The sequence below is a fragment of the Enhydra lutris genome, unplaced genomic scaffold, assembly GCF_002288905.1.
Source record: "Enhydra lutris kenyoni isolate GAN:26980312 unplaced genomic scaffold, ASM228890v2 scaffoldscaffold1, whole genome shotgun sequence".
Lineage (NCBI taxonomy): Eukaryota > Metazoa > Chordata > Mammalia > Carnivora > Mustelidae > Enhydra > Enhydra lutris.
In genome coordinates this window covers 63289405-63314802 of record NW_019154085.1, presented here as the reverse complement: position 1 = coordinate 63314802, position 25398 = coordinate 63289405, and the positions used below count along the sequence as shown (strand labels likewise).

General features: G+C 35.3%; 1 protein-coding gene across 3 annotated transcripts in view; it reads left to right on the top strand.

The window, feature by feature from the left end:
• LOC111154326 (sodium voltage-gated channel alpha subunit 9) overlaps window positions 1-25398 on the top strand; it is a 100762-nt gene that overhangs the window by 32205 nt on the left and 43159 nt on the right. For all 3 annotated transcript variants that reach the window (XM_022515775.1, XM_022515067.1, XM_022514231.1), the window contains exons 14-16: window positions 1489-1662; window positions 2517-2873; window positions 7942-8418. In XM_022515775.1, the coding sequence (XP_022371483.1) occupies window positions 1489-1662; window positions 2517-2873; window positions 7942-8418 (1008 nt within the window). The remainder of the gene's footprint in view (window positions 1-1488; window positions 1663-2516; window positions 2874-7941; window positions 8419-25398) is intronic.

Here is a 25398-nt window from a genome sequence, read left to right as displayed (position 1 = left end):
CTATTTCATGGCCAAAGGGTCCTAGTTTCTGACCCTTCATAAATTGTGAATAACTCTGGATATCTTTGAGAATGTCTGTATAAGATAATTTTAGTTTTGCCTCGAACCCAAAACAATTGATCTTCGAAGTCATAGAGTTTGTTTCTGAGTCAGTCTTACCTCCCACGTATTTTCGGTTAAGATGTATGTACTGCACGTGCTCTCTGAGGTAGCATTCTTCTTCCCTTCTGTTTCTCTTTGAAAAAGACAGGACTAGAAGGGGGATGGGTATTAAAGAGGGCACTTGTGATGAGCACTGGTGTTATATGTAACTGACGAATCTGAATTCTACTCTAGAAAGCAATATTATACTATAATGCTACTAAAAAATTAAAATTAAAAAAAAAAGACAGGACCATCTAGTTTCTAATTGTCAGTGGAAGAACAGATCATGAAGATCAGTACCTTCTTGCTGAGCTGACTGTATCACTGTGAAGCTCAAAAGAATTTATCATGTTTCTTATCTCTTGCCACAACCCTAAGTGTGGGTACTCCCTCCTTTATGCTGCATTATTTTTAAATTGACTCAGCACTTACAGACTTCACCATTTCCCTTTGAGCCTTCTTTGGTCAGCTTCTCTGAGATAAATGAAACCTGAATGATTCATAAACAAGTCCTTCACTGTTGTCTTTTTAAGTCAATCCTTTAATAACAATGTCATGAATTAATGATGTTTTGTGATGCACTTTTGTGTCAAAGATTTGGAAGTCTTGCTTTAGCTCCCACCATTTCAATTAAATACTTTCTCCTCTTCTACTGATAAATCTTTAAAGAGTGAGTCAACATATTCTCTATTACCCTAGGAGTAGTCAGACCAGACAAAAAGATTGGCTCAAAATTTCAGTATCAATCTATATTTCCTTTTCATTTTCTTCCAGAATAACTTATTGACCCACATTTTTTTTTCTTTTTTTCTTTTTTTTTTGCAAAAAGTGACTGTGTTAATTGTCATGGTTCTATTTATGTGACTTTTTTTTTTAAAGATTTATTTATTTGAGAGAGAGAGAGAGAACATGAGTGAGAGGGGTAAAGGGAGAAGGAGAATCTCAAGCAGACTCCACACTGAGCACAGATCTGGACTTGAAGCTTGATCTCACAACCATGAGATGACCACCTAAGCCAAAACCAAGAGTTGTACACTTAACAAATTCAGCTACCCAGGTGCCCCTGTTTATGTGGAATTTTAATATGCTCTTCTAAAATGCTGCCTAAAGATGAAGAGAGCGGACAGGAAAGTTAGAGCTTTTTAAACCTGTAGTGCTTATATTATACTTATAGAAATAGTGTCACCAGGTTTATGGGATTAAATGAGATAATAACATACATTTACAGAGGATCTGGTGCATTGCCTGAAGCACAGTGATGCCAAACAAATAGTCATAATCATCACTACTTTGATTCTATACTTCTAGTAACACCAGAAAAAAAACATTGTATTTCTCCTTTAGGTCTTCACTGGGATCTTTGCAGCTGAAATGGTTTTAAAACTAATTGCCATGGATCCATATGAGTATTTCCAAATAGGATGGAACATTTTTGACAGTCTTATTGTGACCTTAAGTTTAGTCGAGCTTTTCCTAGCAGATGTGGAAGGACTGTCAGTTCTGCGATCATTCAGACTGGTAAATATAGACCAACCTTACCACTATGTTCCATACATAAAGAGGTGTTTCTAAGGCTTTGTGTTACTATTTAAGTCTTTTGGAGGTCTGAGTCAAAAGACAAGATTAAGGGTTAGTATCTAGTATAATCAATTTCATTCCATCACAAAAGTTCTTAAAGAGTTCAAAAATCACATGACTTTTTTTATCTTAACATCTTGAAGAAATGGTCAGTCGTAACTGAATTAATTTTAGGGTCTCGAAGACATACTCAGTTGTATATACTAGTATGATGTAAGTGGATAAAAGAAAATATTTCTTTGTCAGTCAGCCATAATTTATTTCACAGTAAGAAGCTTATGGTTTACAGAATTTCAATTCCTATAATATGTTCATTACTTGGTAGGTTTGATAACTAAAGATCAAATTATTGTCCCCAAAGTGGTGGTTGTCTGCTGTAAAAAATATAAAAATGTAAAGACTTAGAGCATCTTTCTCTAACATATTGGTCTCTAGCCTATGTCAGCATGAAAAAATAGATAAAACTATCAGAATATATTCGAATTGAAAAAAATTTAAAGTGCCAGAAAATAGAATTAAGGATAAATTATCAATTCTAAGCAAATAATATTTGAAACCATAAACCATTATAGTAATCCTGAACTTCCTTCAAAAATATGTGTGGTAACTATATTGTGGCAAGTATAACAAAATAAGAGGAATATTGAAAATAGCTGATGGGAAAAAGTAGAAATGATCAATTTTAGCTAGGTAATAATGATAATTTAGAATTTAAAATTTGGAACAAAACTCAACATTAGAAACATTGAACATTTTTCATAATAATTAACATTAACCTTTGTGTTTCCTTTCAGCTTCGAGTTTTCAAACTGGCAAAGTCTTGGCCAACACTGAATATGCTGATAAAGATCATCGGCAACTCAGTGGGGGCTCTGGGTAACCTCACCTTGGTGTTGGCCATCATCGTCTTCATTTTTGCCGTGGTCGGCATGCAGCTCTTTGGTAAGAACTACAAAGAATGTGTCTGCAAGATCAATGAAGACTGTACACTCCCACGCTGGCACATGAATGACTTCTTCCACTCCTTCCTGATTGTGTTCCGCGTGCTGTGTGGAGAGTGGATAGAAACCATGTGGGACTGTATGGAGGTCGCTGGTCAAGCCATGTGTCTTATTGTGTACATGATGGTCATGGTCATTGGAAACCTAGTGGTACGTAATCAGAGGTTCACACGTATAAAATTCCACAGAGAAAGTTGTTATATGATGATTAGACCAGTTATTTTATAATTTTAGGGGTTAATTACACATAACACTATTAATGGTAATAGAATATTGGTCATTTTAATATGGGAAAGTATTATTTCAATTTCCCTGACAGATAACCTTTATTTATATTTTTCACAATGATTATATTATTTTACTTATTTTATTTTATTTTTTCAAAGATTTATTTATTTATTTGAGAGAGGGAGTGTGCATGTGTAGAGGGAAGGGCAGAGCGAGAGAATCTTCAAGCAGACTCTGCTGAGCACAGAGTCTGATGCAGGGCTCCATCTCACAACCCATGAGATCATGACCTGAAGCAAAACCAAGAGTCAGACAACTAACGGAGCTACTCAGGTGCCCCTTCACAACATTTATTTTAATGGAAAGTTTTCTACTTTATTCTCTCATTTTGATAACAATGTCATATGAATTAAATCTGTGGTTTTCCTGTCTCTTAAAAGTCCATTTGAATATCAAGTTATACTAGTAAATAGAATATGATTAAATTAACAATAACAAAAATGAAGTTATAATGGAACAAAGCAACTGAAAGGACTGGTCCCATTGCTCTATAGTCATATATAATAAAACTAGCAACCATACTAAGGATCAGGAAATTATGGCTCATGGGCCAAACCTAGCATACTGCCTGTTTTTGTATGGCCTTGCAAGCTTGGAATACTTGTTTTTATTTTTGTTTTTGTTTTTTTTTCCAATGGTTAAAAAAACAAAAGGAAAAATAATATTTCATGACACATGGAAATTATATGAAATATAAATTTCAGGCTCTGTAAGCAAAATTTTGTGAGAACACGGACATGCTAATTCATTTACATAATTTTCTATATCTGTTTTACTCTGCTATGGCAGAGTTGAGTAGTTGCATAGAGATTCTATGTCCCACAAAGGTCAAAATATTTTTTATCTCACCCTTTACCAAAAAAGATTTGCCCACCACTGCTCTAAAGCTTTTCTTTCACAAATGATCTTCTTCACTTGTGTTTGCTTGGCTTATACTCCTCTGTTTCTTCTTCTTTTACCTGCCCATTGGTAAAAACTTTCAAGCTTACAAATGAGAAAATTGGAATCGATGCTCTTTCATGACTCACTCGCTTCAGTTTTCAAAGCCGCCATGTTGGCTTGGTTTAGTTTGTCACCTGGCATCAGACTCTTCATTAGGGATTTCAGGAGGTAGGGTATAGTAACAACTATATGGTTAATACTTTGGCTTTCCACTGGCTTGAAAATAAGTTGCTAATTTTTTCTTGTCCTTGAAGCCCCCATGTCAAAAGTAATTCAGAATCTAGGACAGAAACCTACATTCATCAAATCACATATGAAATGGTACTGTTTCGTGCCATTAAATGGCTAGACATATACAGAGTAAATTATGCAATCCAAGTTCTAGACCATTACTGCACAACGTATAGATACCATGAGTTAGAATTCTGTAATTATTGATCATCCTCTAGTTGTAGTAATAAATGTACTAGTTGGGCGCCTGGGTGGCTCAGTGGGTTAAGCCTCTGCATTCGGCTCAGGTCATGGTCGCAGGGTCCTGGGATCGAGCCCCGCATCAGGCTCTCTGCTCAGCAGGGAGCCTGCTTCCCTTCCTCTCTCTCTCTGCCTGCCTCTCTGCCTACTTTTTGATCTCTGTCTGTCAAATAAATAAATAAAATCTTAAAAAAAAAATAAATGTACTAGTTTTATACAGGCTTACAAATCCCTTCCAACATGAAATAAAATGCATATGCTCCATCTGGTTCTTCTTCTGAATTTAACATTTGTATTCATAAGCTCCTATAGTGTGATTTGTTTGTATACTTCTTCTTACAAAATTTTGACATAAAAATATTGCAATGTAGCCTTTATAAGATTTAGGATGTCAAAACTTACCATACCAAAGCCATTAGTCACAACTGATTTAAATCTTTAGTATTCACTCAGGCATGGATGAAGTGAGGGGGATTCCTTGGGCACTCTCAAATTATTCATTCAATATTTTTATTACTTTTTCTGTGAAAGGAACTATATTTGGGTATTGTAGGGTGATTAAAAATATATACCTATGAATTAGTCCTTGTCTTCAAGGTAATTACAATCTATTGACATGAAATTACCAGATAAAGAAGTAGGTGCTAGCAGTGAGGGAAAAATAAATGCTCTTGATACATTGGAAGAAAAGAGAGAAGTTCTGAACAGTGACTCAGAGAAGAATTTTGAAGTGGGTCTTTGAATAATATATAATATTTAAGCATGAACCACAGGTGTGAGAGTAATGGTTTACTTTGAAAAGCAATATGAATTTATAGTTAAAAATAGATGGGATGGGGTGCCTGGGTGGCTCAGTGGGTTAAGGCTTCTGCCTTCGGCTCGGGTCATGATCCCAGGGTCCTGGGATCGAGCCCCGCATCAGGCTCTCTGCTCAGCAGGGAGCCTGCTTCCACCTCTCTCTCTCTGCTTGCCTCTCTGCCTATTTGTGATCTCTGTCAAATAAATAAATAAAATACTAAAAAAAAAAAAAAAAGGACAATTGTTCTAATTATAAAAAAAAATAGATGGGATATCTCAGTGAATGTTTAATCCATATGGAACTGGTAATAACTACTCATGATCATATTTATTCATTATTTACTAGTGATAATGAAAGACAAGAGAAGTGTAATTCACAAAATAGATAACCAACTCTTGGTTAAGGAATTACCAATGATATAGAATTAGAATCTAAAAAGAAAAACAATAAATTATGTTTCTGATGCAGTCCTCTGCATATTAGAGTTATATGCTAAGCAGATCTCTCTTTTTTCCTCACTTGTTCCTTAGTTCACTTTACTGCCAATTAGTTAAAATTAGTTAAAAACAATAAGAACATTAATCAGAGTGATATTGAATCAGATATACATTTTTTTTAAAGATTTTATTTATTTATTTGACAGACAGAGATCACAAGCAGGCAGAGAGGCAGGCAGAGAGAGAGAGGGGGAAGCAGGCTCCCTGCTGAGCAGAGAGCCCGATGCGGGGCTCGATCCCAGGACCCTGAGATCATGACCTGAGCTGAAGGCAGAGGCTTAACCCACTGAGCCACCCAGGCGCCCCTCAGATATACATTTTATTAATTTTCTTTCTATACTTAAGCTGATAATGGATGTGTAATATAGAATGTACTTCATTTTCATTGTGATATGAGTAGTTTTGATAGAATAGTAGAGTCCTGTTATGATTTTTGATGGAATGGAAGTTGTTGTTATTATCCTTAATGAAGATATGACAGACAGGAGCACATTATTGAAACATGTGAAATCTTATAAAAGCCAAACTCATAGAAACAGACACTACAATGATGATAACTAGGGCCTGGGAGGTGGGGGAAATAGGATATGGTGGTCAAAGTTCAAAATTCCAGCTATAAGGTAAATAAGTTCTAGGGATCTAATTTACAGCATGGTGATTATAGTTAATAATACTGAATTATATACTTGAAAGTTGCTAAGAGAATAGATCTTAAATATTCTCACTGCAAAAAAAATGATAATTCTTTGACATGATGGAGGTGTTCCTTAACACTCTGGTGGTAGTCATTTTGCAGTGTATAAACATGTCAAGTCAACATGTACATTTTAACCTTACACAATGTTATATAACAACTATATCTCAATAAATGTGGAAAAAATAAAGTTAATTACAAATTTGAAAAGAAAAAAAAAGGAAGGCTATTAACACTTGCATTGATTAGGGAGACTAAAGCTATAGAATGAGCCCTTGGCTTCTCATCAACATTCCTATTAAAACATACACACAAATAAACATGTATCTCATAATGAAATATATTTTCACATTGGCCATAAAGACCAAAATGAAAGTAAACTCTTTCAGAATTCCTTCAGGATTTATCACAGTTGTTTTCTATGATTGCTTCTTCTTGCTCCCCCTCAGACTCTTCTCTTAAACATATTAACATAGACATTTTTAACCTGTGTTCTTCTACTTATATCTCTGCAGATTTGTTTTAGGTGGGACCCAAATTCAGGCATGAGTCTCTTCTCTTCAGTTTGGCCTAATTTTGATTATTTTTATGAGGTAGATAGTTTTGCCCTCGAAGAGACCTACATGAAAGGGTATTTCAATTACCTTTTTGTTTCCTATCTAAAATAATATTTACATGTAATTTAAATAAAATTTAAGTACCTTCAACACTCTGTGAGGTTTTTGTTTTTGTTTTTGTTTTTGTTTTGTTTTGTTTTTACAATGTTGAGTCCACCTGGACCCCTACCTCAGGGAGGAAAAACAGAAATGGTTTTGTAGACAAACAGGATTTTTGTTGTCCTGTGCTCTTTTATTATCTCTTCCAGGACCAAATGATTGGCATGAGGCCAATCAGTCATACTGCCATTATCTCGTTTGAATTGGGTTTAGTGGGCAGGTCCCTTTGTATGCTTTAAAAGCCTCATTAAGTTGCAAGCTGGCACAATTCTTGGACAGAATATTTTATTACAGGAGCTTTGCAAGTATTATATGTTCCATTTGTTGCAAAAAACTGACATATCTCTTCTGGGAAAAGCAAGCACAGAGCTTGTCATAGGTTACTTCAGCACAACAGACACTCCTCACAATTTTCTTGTTCTATTTTTTTTCATAGGTGACAAATATTAATTACAGGTAAACATTAGGTAGACTTTCTATTCCCATAAAAGGGAATTTGGCCAGAGATGAACTTAAGAATGACATAACGAAAATGGGAAGAGAGCATTCTCTTTGATCCTCATGCAAAGTCCTTCCTGGGTATGGCTGACCTCTGCTTCCCAGAGTTCCCAGGAGTCAGGATACGGATGGACAAGACAGTAGAGGGGTCTAGCCTCTACTCTACCCTATCACATGTTCTCTCTGTGTGAAGAAGTGCAGGGATCTTTAATACTGGTTTGGATTTTGGTCTGTATTTCAGAAAAATGTGCTTATTTTCTTCTTTATTTCCTGTCTCCCTATTTCTCCATACCCCATCCGCATCCTGATGTAGGTCCTCAATCTATTTCTGGCTTTATTATTGAGCTCATTTAGCTCAGACAATCTTACAGCAATTGAAGAAGATACTGATGCAAACAACCTCCAGATTGCAGTGGCCAGAATTACAAAGGGAATAAATTATGTGAAACAAACCTTACGTGAATTTATTCTCAAAGCATTTTCCAAAAAACCAAAGGTTTCCAAAGACACAAGAAGAGCAGAAGATCAAAATAGTAAGAAGGAAAACTATATATCTAACCGCACACTTGCTGAAATGAACAGAGATCACAATTACCACAAAGAAAAAGACCAGATCAGTGGTTTTGGAAGCAGCGTGGACAAATATTTGATGGAAGAAAGTGATTGTCAATCATTTATTCATAATCCCAGCCTGACTGTGACAGTGCCCATTGCACCCGGGGAATCTGATTTGGAAAATATGAATACCGAGGAACTGAGCAGTGATTCAGAGAGTGAATACAGCAAAGGGGTAAGATTTTTCATACACATTGTTTCCTATTATTAATTAGTGTGAAATGAAATGAAATTTTAAGTTTTTGCTATGATAAGTTCTTTCTAATGTTGCAGACTGTTGGGTAGTTTCTTGTGTTTGTGAGTTTACACAGCAGCTTGCTGAAGATTCATCTGGTGAGGTTTTACTCACTGGTTCTTAATAATTGATGCAATCATACTTAGCTAGATTTGAAAGCACTAGGTTCGTTTAAGTCTTCCCTTCCCTCATCCCCTTTTGTTATCAGTTGTAAAATCATATACAGTTTCCTGTCTGTTGAATCCACTGCTCCTTCTCATCACCTTTGTTTGCCTTTGTACTCACTACTTCTTGCCTAAACCATACCAAATAGTGTCTCAACTGGTGTCTCTGCCTCCATTTTCCATCTGCTCCAGATCACTAGTTGGATTAATTTTACCCAGGTTCAATCCTGATCACATCACTCCTTTGAAGTATGTTTGGTCCCCCAAGTCTCCAGAATTACGGACTGTAGATAAACTCTTCACACCATGGCCCCATCCAGCTGACCAGCTGTGTCACCCAGTGCTTGCCTGGTTTCCTTCTGGACCACAAACACTCGCATTGTGCATCACTCTGCTTGGGATTTCCTTCCCCAGTCAAAATCCTATATACATCCTTTAAGATATTCCTCATGTGCAAAATTATTAGGCCTTACATTACAGGGTTGGGTAATAAGGATTACATGAATTAACATGGGCAAAATGCTTAGAACACTACTCGGAGTGCTCAAAAGTGGTAGCTATTGCATTCTTCTTAATTCCTCTGCAAAGAGATAGGAGCTTTCCTCAGTTTGAATCCTGCCCGATTTTATGACTTTTCCTGGATTTATTGTTTAACTTTATATTTTATTACTTTTTTTGGAGAAATTATTGTATGCATCACAGGTTGCTCTAAACTCATTGAGACAGGAATCTTTTATCAAAAATTTTATATCTTCTTTCTCCACATCTGGGTGTTTATGTATTCAAAGTAACAGTTCTTTACTGTTTTTATTAATTGAACTGTGTTCTTATTAATAGGGAATAGAATAACCGTGAGCTTTAAGACAAAGCATTTTTATGGTATCTCTTCAAAGTTTCAAGATATCCCTTAAAAATAGTACTCCTTTCTTTCAGTCACATTTGGAAGTATCTGCGAGGCATTTATCACATGCCTTCTATCTGCTTATCCCCATACTAAGACCTGCCCTCCATGAATTTCCAGTGGATTTTGGAATAAAGATGCATACGTGTGTGTGTGTGTGTGTGTGTGTGTGTGTGTGTGTGTGTGTGCCTCCTAGCCATATGACCAGTGCTGCATGCGTAGTAAGTGCTCAATACTTACTGAGTGAATACGTGATTATATAAATTAAGACTGTGCATTTCTAAGTAGCCAAAGAAATTCTTTCCAAGATGACAAAGTAAGGAATGACATGTTTAATTTTTTTTATTTTTTATTTTTAAAACCTTTACACAGAAGAAGTACTGCTTGTTTCAGCTTGAAGGTAGAAAACCAGATTCCACACACCACTTTTCAGGACGTGATCTGAGCCCAGTCATATGTGGAGAGGGAAACTAGTTCTATTACTCATTTTTCTGCTTGTGAAGATCACAGTTGAAAAACTACAATTGCTTGGTAGACTTTCTGAATAAGTTTGGGATTCCAGGTGTTAGGACAGTTGTTAGCTGGCAGAGTTTACCAAGCACTTCTTTAAACCTTAATATTTGGAAGAATCGTTTCTTATCTGGTCATTTTTCCTTTGCCCAAAACTGGTGGCTGACCTTAAATGGAGGCTCTCTGTGGCAGACAAAAGATTTGTTCTTGCTCTGTTAATTATGACATTTTGTAGGGAATCTTATAGATCTGCCCATTTAGCACCTCATTTTCTAAAAAGCTCAATAAGAGGAAGTGACTGTATCCACAGTTAATAAACCTAGTTCAAAGGCAAAGCCATGACAAGAGCCCCAGTCTTGTGACTCATAGATCAGTCCTATTTCTCTCTTCTTTGCCCTGTCTTTGTCCATTTCACAGATAAAACACACATCCCTATTGGGTTACTGAGGCATGCTTCTGAAAAATTTACCTACCTTGTAGCATCCAGAGGAGGTTTGTGATATCATAGTGGCCCCTGTGTTTTTTTTATAATTAGTGATTTAGTTTATAAACTGTTTCATTACTGAAATAGACTATTTTTTTGGTTTTGAATTCAAGTTTTTGTTTACATTGTAGTTAGTCAACATATATGGGATAGTGCCCTCCTTAATCCCCATCATCCATTTAGCCCATCCCCTGCCCACCTTTCTCCATCAACTCTTACTTTGTTCTCTATAGTTAAAAGTCTCATATGGTTTGCTTCCTTCTTTCTCTTTCTTTTTTCCTCCTTTCCCTTTGTTCATCTGTTTTGTTTCTTAAATTCCACATATGAGGGAAATCATGTGGTATTTATCTTTCATTGACTGACTTATTTCACTTAGCATAATACACTCTAGCTCCATCCATGTGGTTGCAAACGGCAAGATTTCATTCTTTTGATGGCTGAGTAATATTGCATTGTATATATACCACATCCTTTTTATCCATTCATCCATATTTGGGCTCTTTCCATAATTTGGCTATTGTTGATAATGTTGCTATAACCACCCATAAAGTTACTCTTTCATCCATCCCATAAACCCTTCCTAAAAAGCATGAAATTTAGTGCCCTTAAACTGTGTTATCTATGGGTCATTTGGTAGTAATATTCTAATATTCTTGATTGTCATTTTTATATTTATAGTTATAGCTACATGAGAAAAAATGTATAATTTTTCTATTTCATATCTGTGGTTTATATGGTATAATACACAGGAGCATGGGGCTACATCATAGCTTGTAATAAAGAATATGTAAGCTAATTGCTTAAAGTCATTTAGCACCATATTTGAGTTGGTAAGCCTAAAACAATGCTAGCTATTGTGTTTATTATTATTATTTTTTAAAGATTTTATTTATTTATTTGAGAGAGAGAGAGCATGAGAGAGAGCACGAGAGGAGAGAGGTCAATGGGAGAAGCAGACTCCCTGCTGAGCAGGGAGCCCGATGTAGGACTCGATCCCAGGACTCCAGAATCATGACCTGAGCTGAAGGCAGTTGCCTAACCAACTGAGCCACCCAGGCGCCCCTATTGTGTTTATTATTTAACTCATCATCATTATCAGCTTAAAGTATGGATTTAAAATCATGGACTTAGAATGTTTGCTCTTCATCATTAAAATATTTCCCATGACATATCTCACAGTGTGAGTATATTCAAACCCACTTTGCTATTCTGGACTTGAGAAATAACAAAAGTTTAAGAACTATAGGAAATTCGTTGGGTACCTTAGAGGTAATAGTATCTCCAACTGTGAAACCCTATGTTAAAGTCTTTTCTCCAGCTGCTTGAGATTTAAATGTTTCTCATTATGACTTGGTTTTGGTTTTGTTTTTCCATTTGAACTACTTAAAAAAAAAAAAAATGTAGATTTTCTTTACCGAGAGTGCTTCTACTACCCTTCATGCTAACCTCCCTCCTCTATCCCCCTAATCTTCAGCTCCCACTTGAGCTCCCAAATTTTTTAACTACTTATTCCCTCCTTTCCATCTTTCCAATTTTTCATGCCTAAGGTATCTTTGAAAGAGTGATTGCCATGTTCTTGGTGAAACTTACCCAAAGGGCAAATTGGATTACCCAATACAAAGTAATGCTTGATTCAATACATTTGGGTTATTTAAATCTTAAGCACTTCCTTGGGATATGTTTAAGAATAGGAGCCTCTGGAAATAGAATATTTGCCTTAAATTCTAGCTTTGGTATTTACTAACTCTATGGTCTTGAGCAATCTACATTCTTTTCTGATGTTGTATTTTAGTTTTTGTATAAGCAAAAGAGAATTATAATAAAGAGTAAATGAGGTGGGTAAATAATTAGATATGTGTCTTCTGGAAAGCAAGTGCCTGATTAACATTTATGGGTATGGGATTGAGTGACTACATATACAGTATAAGTAGTTACTTGCTACCGGTTAAAGTCAAGAGAAGTAGCATGATGTAGATCAATGGTTCACAATTTTAGTGTGTAAAAGACAAGGGAAACTTGTTCCAAACACCAGATCTGGGCTGTATCCTTTGAACTCTCTCTGCCTAAGTCTGGAAGCAACTTTAGAATCCTTATCAGTGGTGTTCCCATTGGCCACTGTGATGGATTGAGTTCTCATGAGAAATGAACCTAAATTCATCCCTACCATGTTTTGACCCAGATTTCTGAGATGTCATTTTCTTTATTCAGGGACTGAAGATATTTCCCCCTTTGCCTGTTGAATCTGCATTTTGAACAGAGGGAAACAACATCTTTAACCTTTGATGCCCCCCCCCACAATAAAACAAAACAAAACAAAACAAAAAACTTTTCTTTTATGGCCTAGCATCCCGTTTTCCCATTATATTTGACAGAGACTTTTTCATCTTCTAATATCAGATCTCATATTGGCAAGTGCCCTTGTCCTGATACGCACTCCAGAATGAAGTAAAAATATTTTATAATAGAACACCTTACCAGAAGATGACCAAAGAGATGAGTTTAAATAAAGTGTTGAGTAAAATATCTTATAAACAGTTCTAAGGAAGTAATTGGCAATAGAACATCAGCATTTCTCTTAAGATAGAGTTTGTCTCAAAATTGAGAAAGACATATTGTTATCTTCCATGGACCCATGAAAATAGGACTTGTCCCTATTTCTCAGAATGCAGACACTGAACTAATGGCCCCTCTCAAAGTCAGCCTCCTCCTGAGGCGCACTGCGGTCCTCTAAGCATGTGGCAAGCATTAGCAGCACACTGCACAGATTTTTACCATTAGCAGTGAAGTGCTTCCTGATTATGAGCCTCAAACGAGGCATGAAATGAACCCATTCATTCAATAAATATGTATTGAGCTCTGCTATGCTCCAGGCACCAAGAGTTGCTGAGGGGAAAAAAAAAAAATTACCCACCTGCAATGATTTAATGTGATTGGCCTATGACTTAACTAAATTCTTAAGTGTAGTGTTTTTTTTTAATCGTGCCAAGTGTCGAAATTTAAAACTCTAAAAAACTAAATTAATAGCTAATTTCTTTTAATGGAGAGGTCTTTCTTAGATTAGAGTCATTCTCTTTGTTTTCTATTGCTACAGACTACTTCCTTCTCTGCTCTAAAGATGAAAAAAAAGAAGCAGCTTATAGAATTGTAAAATGGACTTTGGAAGTATATGCAAATTTCAGAGGAAAACATTAATCCAAATTTATTTCTCCTAATATTTAAAAACAAAAACAGCCTCATGTGATTTTAAAGTAGTACAGACTCTTAGGGCTTTCAGAGAAGCTCCTTTCTTCACTGTGAATCTAATCCCCAAGTACTTTTTTACTGCTCTTTTGACAAATGTATCTACTTATCAAGGCTGCTTAAGTGAATTTGCTCATATTGTGTACTCAGCAGAGAGAAACATTCTTTGTAAATATTTCCTCCTAGAGAGATGCCCCATTCATTCCTCCTCAAGCCAAAGGCAGATACTTAGCTTTACCTAATTGTTCTTTGGTGTTCTAAAACATTATATCAAAGTTGTGATGGAACTAGCTGCGGTCCTCAGAGAAAAAAGGTCAATGAAATATTCAAATTTTACATAATCAAACTATCCTCCTTCAAGAGAACATCATTTAAAACACTGCAAACACATTTATACAAAACTTCATGTTCCATAAGGAACCAAATTCCAAATAAACCCCTCATTAACTTTGATCATTGGGGAAAAAATTGCAAAGGAATACATTAGGGAACATTTTTTGTTAAATATTGCTATTCATTTGTTGAACTCACATTTACTGAGCTGCTTCTTGTTACCATACTCCTGCTAGACATTAGGAAGACACATCATTAATGCATTCATTTCTTCAGTAAAGGTAGGCTATAGGTCTTTGTGCTTGGCACGGTTTTAAGTGATAAGGAGTAAAGCAAGTTTCCTGCCTTTGAGGAGAAACACATAGAGAAACCAGAAATTATAATTAAACATACAAAAAAGAATTAAAACAGGGTTTGGTTTTAGGACAAAACATTCACACAGGATAGAGGAGAGTATAACTAATCTTAAAAATAAATTGGAATACTTCACAGAAGAAATGGCATTTGAAGGAAGTTTTATAGTGAAAAGATAAATTCTTTCTTCAGAGTAGGTGAAAGAACTTTCTGATAGAGGTGAAGAGCCCTTTTGGGAGATACAGATTGACTCTTAACATTAGGTTTTATCTTAGAAGACTGGATGGGTATCAATGCTATTAAAAATATGTAGGAGGAGGAGAAAATTTAGGAAGTAGAGTATATTCAGAGTTTAATTTGGGGCATCTTAATTGTGAGCTATTTGCCAGATGGCCAAGTGATGCCAAACAGTATGTATTTGGAAACTTAGGTTCCAAGAAAAGAGGACAAGTCAGAGTTGTAGACAGGTTGGGATTTTATGTGTTCAGTTATGTTAACCATAGGATATACAGAGAGTCAGCCTGAGGTTAGGTTCTGTGGGAAACTAGCTCTGAGGGAGAAATTGGTGTGTAAGAGATTTACTGGGGAGTATTCTCAGGAGCAACACCTACCACCTGTAAGAAATGAGGGAAGCAAGATGACTGGGCACAGGAAGAAATGAAATATTATGTATTTTCAGCAGATGCCTCTGCTGATCCTATGGGCATCTCCAGTAGATACTACGGTGACCCTATGGAGTAGTCCTAACTGAAGCAAAGGAAGTCAGGCCTTTTACCCTCCCACCAATGAGTCATTAGATGCAGGTTCCCTCCCCACCCTCCCAGGGGAGGAGATGTAACTGTTGGGTGAAGCAGCTCTCTTCTGCATGACAATTCCCATTCAGGGACTCAGTTGTGAGCCTTCAGCCCCCAACATTCCCAGTAGCTGGAGGGATGAGAGGCTTGCCTGAAGCGGGGGATGGGCACAGCTCACCACAGCACCCACTACACTACAAAGACCACGAAAGTAAGAGGACAAGTGAGCAACTCAACACTTGAGATGTGGACCCAAAAGAAGAACACACCAAAGAAACCAAGGGAAAATTGGACCTATTTGCCACTTTCATTTACATTGTATAACTTTCCTATGACAACTAGGAGAATGGATATTATTCATCTATATTTACAGATAACAAAAACACTGAAAAATTAAGAAATAATGCTGATTAGTCACTGATGTTTCTGGGGGTCTCTTTAAAGTTTGAACCCCAAGTTTTAACCACCATATTACATACCATAGAAAGGCAAGGTGTTAGTAGGAATATAATTATTTTCTGTTTTGCACTGTAATGTTGCAATTAAGGATCAAAGTTTCTGGTATAATGGTATTGTGCATATGCTGGTTCATATTTGGCTTCTGATTCTCTTTAATGCTGATTTATTAAGTTATAGTCTACCTCAATAAAATAACTAGAACAAAGCACGTTCCATGACCAAGTGATAACACAGCCCATTGAGGATGCATTGAGTAAGACTCTGTCAGCCTGAGGGCATGTGAGAGGAGGTAGGGCTTGAGCCAGACCCTGAAGGATGGTGATCATTTCATTAAGTGGATGTAATGGAGAAGGGAATCCCAGGCAGAGGAACATTCATGTTGCTTACCTGACTCACCGATGCATTAGTCCATCTACCCATTCATCTGTTCAGTATTCAGTCTTTTCAATTTTAAAAACCATTATCTTTGGAGAAAGTTAAACATGTTTACTTATTGATTTAATAAAAAATTGTTTAAATATTTGTAGTCATCAAGGTTAAATATTTTACGTCTTTTTAGTATGTGGTGGTTTTAATTATGTTGTTACTTGGTCTCTCTTTAGATTTTTTTATGAAGTTTTTCCCTGAAACAGGCAGTTATTATGTTCACCAAGAAAGCAGTTTTGATTTCTTTTTACCATTGCATTTAAGAAAATAAAATAATCTCTTCCAGAATTGCATTTGGTTTAGCAAGATTTAGGCATTAGTTACAATTACACAATTTTATAATTATAATTATAGGATACGTTAATTATACAATTAAGCTGGTATTTGATCCTATTTTTATGCAGATCCTTAAAAACACAAAACAAAACAGAAGAAGACTCCCACAGAATTTTACTTAACCATTTCTTTTTTGCAGATTGGTTTCAAAATATTTGAAGAATCATCTTTACTGGATTTATGTGTCTGAAAACAATGAAATTTTGATCTGACATTTGAATCATTGTTTCTTATTCTTTTTATTTTGAAAAATTTGGAAACATTTTTCCTTCAATGCTGTTTTAAATGTCAAAATTAAAAGTGATAATTAAAAGTAAATCATGAAATTCTAATTTTAGAATATGCTTTTTAAAAACTACATACTCCTACTCTTACCAACCCTAGAGCTGAGAATCACTTATTTTTAGATGGTTGTTAAAAAGAGCAAACAATGCAAAAGATTGCCTTATCACGTTATAGTAGCTAAATTCATCCCCTATATAATAGAATTATATAACTGTTGAGTTGATTGTTTTAAAATCTGTGTTGAATGATATTCAGTCTTACTACTGTGTTTCAAAGATACTGCTTTGCATTGAGCATCTAGCATGTATTTTCTAACGTATAACTCATTTTTACTTTCAGGTATGTGACTTTAAACATTTTAAATCAGTTGACTAATCTATTTCATCGTTCTGCATTTCCAAACTTCGGTACCTAACCTTCTTACTTCTCATAGGGGTAAAACCAAACTGGATCAATCAAGGATGCAGCTCTGTGCTTTTAACCAGACAGAGACATATGTGACCACTTTTATACAGGTTATCTAAAATAAAAAAAAAATCATACGTATATGATATTTTTTTCCGTGTCATGCATGCTGTTCAGCTACAAAATGTTTCTGCCTGCTCCATTGCAAGAAAGTAGAAACATATACAATTGTTCTGTAGATGAATCGGCATCATAGCATGTCACGGGTGCAATTCCATCATTTTTTGTGATTCTCTTGATGACTTCCTTGATATATATCTCTCATGTCCTTAGATGATTTCAATGCATGATCTATAGATTTTTATTGGATGGATTATAAAAGTAAGACACAGCATGTAACAGAAGCCATTGAAGCAACATTTAATTTGAAAACCTCTAGCAACTGCCTTTCCTAATCTAATACAATCTAATGTATGTCACATTAAATTGTCAGATTTATTGCTATGAAAGTAGAAATTTAATGTTTTCATTGTAACAACAACAACAACAACAAATGGTAATTATATGTGGGAAGGATGTGGTAGATATATTTATATACATACACACACAATATATACATGTATCAAATCAAATCATCACGTGGTGTACCTTAAATTTACACAATATTATATGTCAATTAATCTCAGTAAAGTTGGAAAAAATAAACACACATTTAAATTTAGTAAATTAAAACTCTGTTAAGAAACCATTTTTGTGGGAAAATATTTCAGACATAAACATAAAATCTCAGAATATAAAAGGAACATTCTAATACTAGATCTGTATTTATAGAAATTTAGACTCATACAGATAAGCAGGGTTCTGAGTACAGAGAGCCAAAGTACCCAGTTTCTAGGCTAAACTTTGAATATGTTTTGAAATTATTTTGAACACAGTGATAACTAGGGCTTTATTTCTTTAATCAATTCAGTAACTAACATTTGGTTTTATTTGACCATATATAAAATGCATCAATTAAAATTTATAGGCTCAGCCTATGAACGAACAAGTTATAAGTGCTTGAACTGCTTAATTTGATTCCAAAAGCAATATTATGCACTGATGAGAATGTTTCTTATTTTGGTTAAATCTCATAAGAAGGCATATAGCATAGCATCAAGAAGGTAAGAGGTTTAAATGGAATATATTATGAAGTAAACACTAAACCTTTCAATAAGACGTAAAACACTTTTAATAAAATTGGAAGCAAATTAATATGGATTGCCGTACCTAGTATTTCTAACAAGTGTAAAAGAAAATACGCCACTCAGATACATTTTGTCTTAATTTTAGTATAGCTTGCTGAATGGATGAACTCTAATGAATAACTTCCTGTAAGGAAAAAATCCATGTTAATAAGAATCTTCCCTTTTTTCTTATAGTTTATTTCATATTTTGAATTGCTTTTGTCATTGTTGGGATGTCTGTATTGTTGTTTTCCATTGTGCAACATTGAAAGCAAAACTTTATCTTGAAAATGGTACACTTTAGGGATAATAATGTGAATTTTCCAATTAAAAAGCAAACAAGCTAATATTGTTCTAGTTTCCTTGAAGTTAATTTTAAAGGTGCTCCTAAGTAAAAGACATATTTCTTTATTTCAGATGGGTGATGATTCAGAGGCTATATTCTCTTGTAAAAAAATTTTTATTTCACAATGGATTAAATTTCTTCCCCCTAGAATCTAAACAAAGATGCATACATACACAATAGTATGTATATATGTATAGGTAAAATGCACAATTTTTGAGAAAACAGTTTCCAAAAATATGTGTGTGTATTTAATTCCTGAATTACGATTACTATCTATTTTTTTTACCAAACTGTTGGAGAATATGAGATGTACATTAACGAATGGTCATTCTCCTGAAAACAAAAAGCTGTGGATATTTCATTTGTGAAGAATGACTTGAAATACAACACTTTTCTTTGGCAGAAGCTGCCCACATAAAGGTTAGGAAAGATATATTTTGCCTGTGCCAATTTTTATTTTACATTGTATTTTCAATATTAGAAAGCCATGTGTTTAAAAAAAAACTGGTAATTGTTCCATTCAGTGGAATTTGTCTTTCCATGCCCTTTCTCATTAGGAGTGGTTTTAGGGGATAGCATAAATACACAAGTAGTTTATTTTTTGTTTGTTATTCTTTTTAATGAATGAGCGTGCGACTTAGAGTCTACGCTTTCACCTCACATTTTCCTGTCCTGTTTGCCTTTGTTCCAATTCTTATTTACCCACTTGTTGCAATTTTCTAGCGGACCTCAGTAGAACTGTTTAAATCTTTGTTTCTAAGTTTTTAAGATACTCTTTTTTAAATTTGAATTCAATTAGCTAACATATATTACATCATTAGCATTTGATATAATGTTCATTGATTTATTAGTTGCGAATAATACCCAGTGCTCATCACATCACGTGCCTCCTTAATGCCCATCACCCGGTTACCCCATCCTGCCAACCACCTCCCTATCCACAACCCTCGGTTTGTTTCCCGGAGTCAAGAGTCTTTATGGTTTGTCTCCCTCTCTAATATCTTCCCATTCAGTTTTCCCTCCCTTCCTCTATTGTCCTCTGTAAGATATTCTTTCTGATTTGACCCACTGTATCTCAGCTACTTAAATATCTATTTTCTGCAGATGGTTCTGTGTTAGTGTACAGAGCCCTTCAATACTGCCGATTGATCACACAACAACTCTGTTGTGATCACACAACAACAACTGTTGATCACACAACAAAGCCTTATTGGTGAGTGCCACTTGACTTTTGGAGGTCCAAGAGGACACTATAGGATCTGCTGGAAAAAATCTGTAACCAGTTCAAGCTTCTTATGTGGCCAAAATCTGTTTGTTTGCTTTTATATGCAAGATCTTAACCTTTTAGGCATATAAGTTGTCATGTTGTTGGATAGGAAGCGCCCTGGGAAAACTGAGAACTGTCAGTGAAATAATTTGCTTTATTTTAAATTTCCATGGTGGTGCCTAAGATTTGACCTCATTATTTCTCCATCATCTAATGCTATATCCCACATTGACCCTGCGATGGAAGTGTTCAGTGGATTTCCTGCTGAACAAGCACCTGTTCTCTAAAAGCCCACACTGTTTCTCTTGCAGTCATAAAGAACACTAGGAAAGGGAAACTTCCTTCTTCTTGCCTTTTCTCTGAAAAAGTGCTGGGCTTTAGTTGCCCATAATTATAATGTGAGTCAAGAGTTTACTGTAACTGTTAAGTACGCTAAAGTTTTCTCATAATTTAAATGGAAGTAAAATGAAAAGGCAAGGAAAATATTAATGACTTCCCCAGGATATCTTCAGTAGTTTTTAAGTAGCATTACCATTTAAAAAGAATCTTGAAAGAGACCAAAATTTCAGAGAGATCAGAGAAAGATTGGAGGGACTTGAAGGGCCTGGAATGCTAAATCATGTAAAGAAACTAAATGTCATTACTCTTAAGATGAAAAACACAAATGGTAATACTATAGGTAATCTCCAATTAAAAAGAAAAAAAAAAAGCTGTAGGAAGATAATATTTACATTTCTCCAAAAGACAGAAAGGACCCTAATAATTGCAAGGGAGAGGAAAATGTATTTTGGTTCCAGATCAGAAAAGAATATTTAAAGTTGAAATTATCCCCTAACAGAATGGTAAGTTGGAAAACATTGGCCTCTTACACAAAGCATGGTAGTGCTTTGTGGAATTCTTTAAAGGTCCTTTGATCCTTTATTCTGAACTTCACCATTTTACTCCTTTAATTATTCAGAGCCCTCCTTATGAATATCAATTATAAAATTAGACTGTAAAAATATAAGATGGGTGATATTGATTTGAAATGAATAAAAGAAATTCTTAAACTTAATGACATACAGTAGAGCTTAGTTTACCAGTAATGTTGCTCGTAATTTCTCTGTCCGTATATGCTCATTCCTTCCCTTTGATTTGCTTCTCCCAACTTCTTGCTGTCCTCTGTGTTTCTTTATTTTGATGCTCAGGTGAAATAATGATTTTAGGCTCTGCTCCTCAAAGAATATGTTTTGTTGTTTGTAGCAAGCAGTATTATACTATGTACTTTAAATGTAACATCTTTGGAATGTTTTCAACACCAACCATCCTCTTTGAATAAGGTGTTTTCTCCAATGCTGCTATAGGCTTGATGTTTTTTGGCTTTTAAATGCCAGATTATCAAATTATTAGACAAATATACTTCATACTTCTTGAAATAAGAAATGACCAACTAGCATTAACTACCATCCATACTATCGTGAACTAGCCTTATGATGTAGATGCTTATTCGGGATATGTCAGTAATAAATTTGTAAGCTACCAGCTTAAGACAGTTTCTCATATGACACCTATATTTGACAGTCTGTACTCATAGTCATTGTTGTAGAAAACACACCTTCCAAGCAATCAAAAGAAGAACCATGAAGAATTTTTAAAAAGTTTAATTTGATCATATTTTTTAATGTTACACGTTCTTATTTAAATTCTAGTTAGTTAACATATAGTGTAATATTAGTTTCAGTAGTTGAATTTAGTGATTCATCACTTACATATAAAAGCCAGTGCTCATTATGGTTTACCTCCCTCTCTCTTCTTCTTCTTCTTCCTTTTTTTTTTTTTTTAAATTTTACTGCTATGTTCATCTGTTTCATTTCTTTAATTTGGCATATGAGTGAAATCATATGGTACTTGTCATTCTTTGACTTGTTTTGCTTAGCATAATATACTAGCTCCAACCATGTCATTGCAAATGGCAAGATTTCATTCTTTTTATGGCTGAGTAATATTCCATTTTATATATATCACATCTTTTTTATCCATTCATCCATCAGTGGTTATTTGGGCTCTTTGCACAATTTGGTTATTATTGATAATGCTGCTATAAAGTGTGGGTCCCTTTGAATCAATATTTTTATACCCTTTGGGTAAATACCTAGTAGTGCAATATCTGGGTCATAGGGTAGTTCGATTTTTAAGTTTCTGAGGAACCTCTATACTGTTTTCCAGGTTGGCTGCACCAGTTTGCATTCCCACCTACAGAATAAGAGGGTTCCCCCTTCACCACATGCATGCCAGCATCAGCTGTTTTCTCTGTTGTTAATTTTAACCATTCTTACAGTTTGAGGTGATATCTCATTGTAGTTTTGATTTGTATTGTCCTGACGATGAGTGATGTTGAGCTTCTTTCCATGTGTCTGTTAGCCATCTAAATGCCTTCTTTGGAAAAACATCTATTCATGTCTTCTGCCCATTTCTTAACTGGATTATTTGGTTTTGGGGTGTCAAGTTTGATAAGTTCTTTATAGATTTTGGATACTACCCCTTTATCAGATGTCATTTGTAAATATCTCTTCCTATTCCGTAGGTTGCCTTTTAGTTTTATTGATTGTTTCCTTTGCTGCCAGAAGCTTTTTTATCTTGATGAAGTCCCAATAGTTCATTTTTGCTTTTGTTTCCCTTGTCTCTAGAGAAGTGTCTAGTAAGAAATTGCTATGGCTAAATTCGAAGAATGTTCTTCTCAATGATTTGATGGTTTCCTGTATCACATTTAGGTGTTTCTTCCATTTTGAATTTATTTTTGTGTATGGTATAAGAAAGTGGTCCAGTTCCATTCTTCTGCATGTAACTGTCCAGTTTTCCTAACACCATTTGAAGAGAATTTTTTCTTTGGATATCATTTCCTGCTTTGTCAAAGATTAATTGACCATATAGTTGTGGGTGCACTTCAGGATTTCTCTTCTGTTCCATTGATCTATGTGTCTGCTTTTGTGCCGGGACCATCCTGTCTTGATCACTTGATCACTTGATCACTATGGCTTGGTAATACATCTTGAAGTCTGGAATTGTGATGCCTCCAGCTTTGTGTTTCTTTTTCAAGATTTCTGTGGGTATTGGGGATCTTTTATGGTTCCATACAAATTTTAGGATTGTTTGCTCTGTGAAAAATGCTGGTGGTATTTTGATGGGGATTGCATTAAACGTGTAGATTGCTTAGGTTAGTGTAGACATTTTAACGTTTATTCTTCCAATTCATGAGCATGGAATGTTTTCCATTTTGTTGTGTCATCTTCAATTTCTTTCATCAGTGTTCTATAGTTTTCAGAGTACAGATCTTTTACCTCTTTGGTTAGTTTTGTTCTCAGATATCAAATGGTTTTGGTGCAGTTGTAAATGAGATCGACTCCTTAATTTCTCTTTTTGCTGCTCCATTATTGGTGTAGAGAAAAGTAACAGCTTTCTATACATTGATTTTTTATCCTGTGACTTTACTGAATTTGTGTATCAGTTCTAGCAACTTTTTGGTAAAATCTTTTGGGTTTTCTACATAGAATAGTGAAAGTTTGACCTTTTCCTTGCCATTTTGGATGCCTGTTATATCTTTTTTTTGTCTGATTGCTAGGGCTAAGACTTCCAGGACTATATTAAATAACAATAGTGAGAGTGGACATCCCTGTCTTCCTCTTGACCATAACTTGGTTTTTCTCCATTGAGGATGATTTTTTTTTTTAAGATTGTGTTTATTTGAGAGAGAGAATGAGAGAGAGAGAGAGAGCATGAGAGGAGAGAGGTCAGTGGGAGAAGCAGACTCCCTGCAGAGCAGGGAGCCCGATGTGGGACTCGATCCTGGGACTTCAGGATCATGACCTGAGCTGAAGGCAGTTGCTTAACCAACTGAGCTACCCAGGCACCCTCCATTGAGGATGATATTACCTTGGGTCTTTCATATATGGCCTTTATGATATTAAGGCATGTTCCCACTATCCCTACTCTGTTAAGGGTTTTTATCAAGAATGTATGCTGTACTTTGTCAAATGCTTTTTCTACCTCTATTGAGAATATTATATGGTTCTTATTGTCTCTTTTAGTAATGTGGTGTATCATGTTGATTGATTTGCAAATATTGAACCATTCTTGTAGCCCAGGAATAAATCCTACCTGGTTGTGTGAATGATTCTTTTAATGTAAATTTGTATTTGATTTGCTAGTATCTTGTTGAGAATTTTTGCATCCGTGTTCATGAGGGATACTGGCCTGTAATTCTCCTTTTTAGTGGGGTCTTGTCTGGTTTTGGAATCAAAGTAATGCTGACCTCATAGAATGAGTTTGGAAGTCTTCCTTCCATTTCTACTTTTTGGAATAGTTTGAGAAGAATAGGTATTAACTCCTCTTTACATGTTTGGTAGGATTCCCCTGGGAAGCCATCTGACCCTGGACTTTTTTTTTTTGTTAGGAGATTTTTGATTATTGATTCCATTTCTTTGCTGGTTATCAGACTGTTCAAATTTTCTATTTCTTCCTGTTTCAGTTTTCAGAGTTTATGTTTCTAGAAATGTATCCATTTCTTCCAGATTGCCCAATTTGTTGACATACAGTTTTTCATAATATTCTCTTATAATTGTATTTCTGTGATTGATTGTAATCTTTCCATTCTTATTTGTGATTTTATTTATTTGGGTCCTTTCTCCTTTTTTTTTGATGTGTCTGGCTAGGGGTTCATCAATTTTATTAATTCTTTCAAAGAACCAGCTCCTAGTTTCATTGATCTCTTCTACTGTTTTTTGTGTTTGTTTGTTTCTATTCCATTTCTTTCTCTCTTTTTTTTAAGATTTTATTTATTTATTTGACACAGAGAGAGAGAGAGATCACAAGTAGGCTGAGCAGCAGGCAGAGAGAGGGGGGAAGCAGGCTTCCTGCTGAGCAGAGAGCCTGTTGTGGAGCTTGATCCCAGGACCCTGAGATCATGACCTGAGCTGATGACCTGAGCCAAAGACAGAGGCCTAACCCACTGAGCCACCCAGGTGGCCCTATTTCATTTATTTTTGCTCTAATCTTTATTATTTCCCTTCTGCTGGCTTTAGGCTTCATTTGCTGTTTCTTTCCTTGCTCTTTTAGGGTAAGGTTAGGTTGTGCATATGAGACTTTTCTTCCTTCTCAAATTAGGCCTGTATTGCTATATACTTTCCTCTTAAGACTGCTTTGGTTGCACCCCAAAGATTTTGGAACATCATGTTGTCATTTTCATTTGCTCCCATGTATTTTTAAATTTCTTCTTTAATTTTCTGGTTGATCCATTCGGTCTTAAGTAGGATGTTCTTTAATCTCCATGTATTTGTGGTCTTTCCAAATTTTTTCTTGTGGTTGACTTCAAGTTTCATAGCATTGTGGTCTGAAAATATGCATGATATGATCTT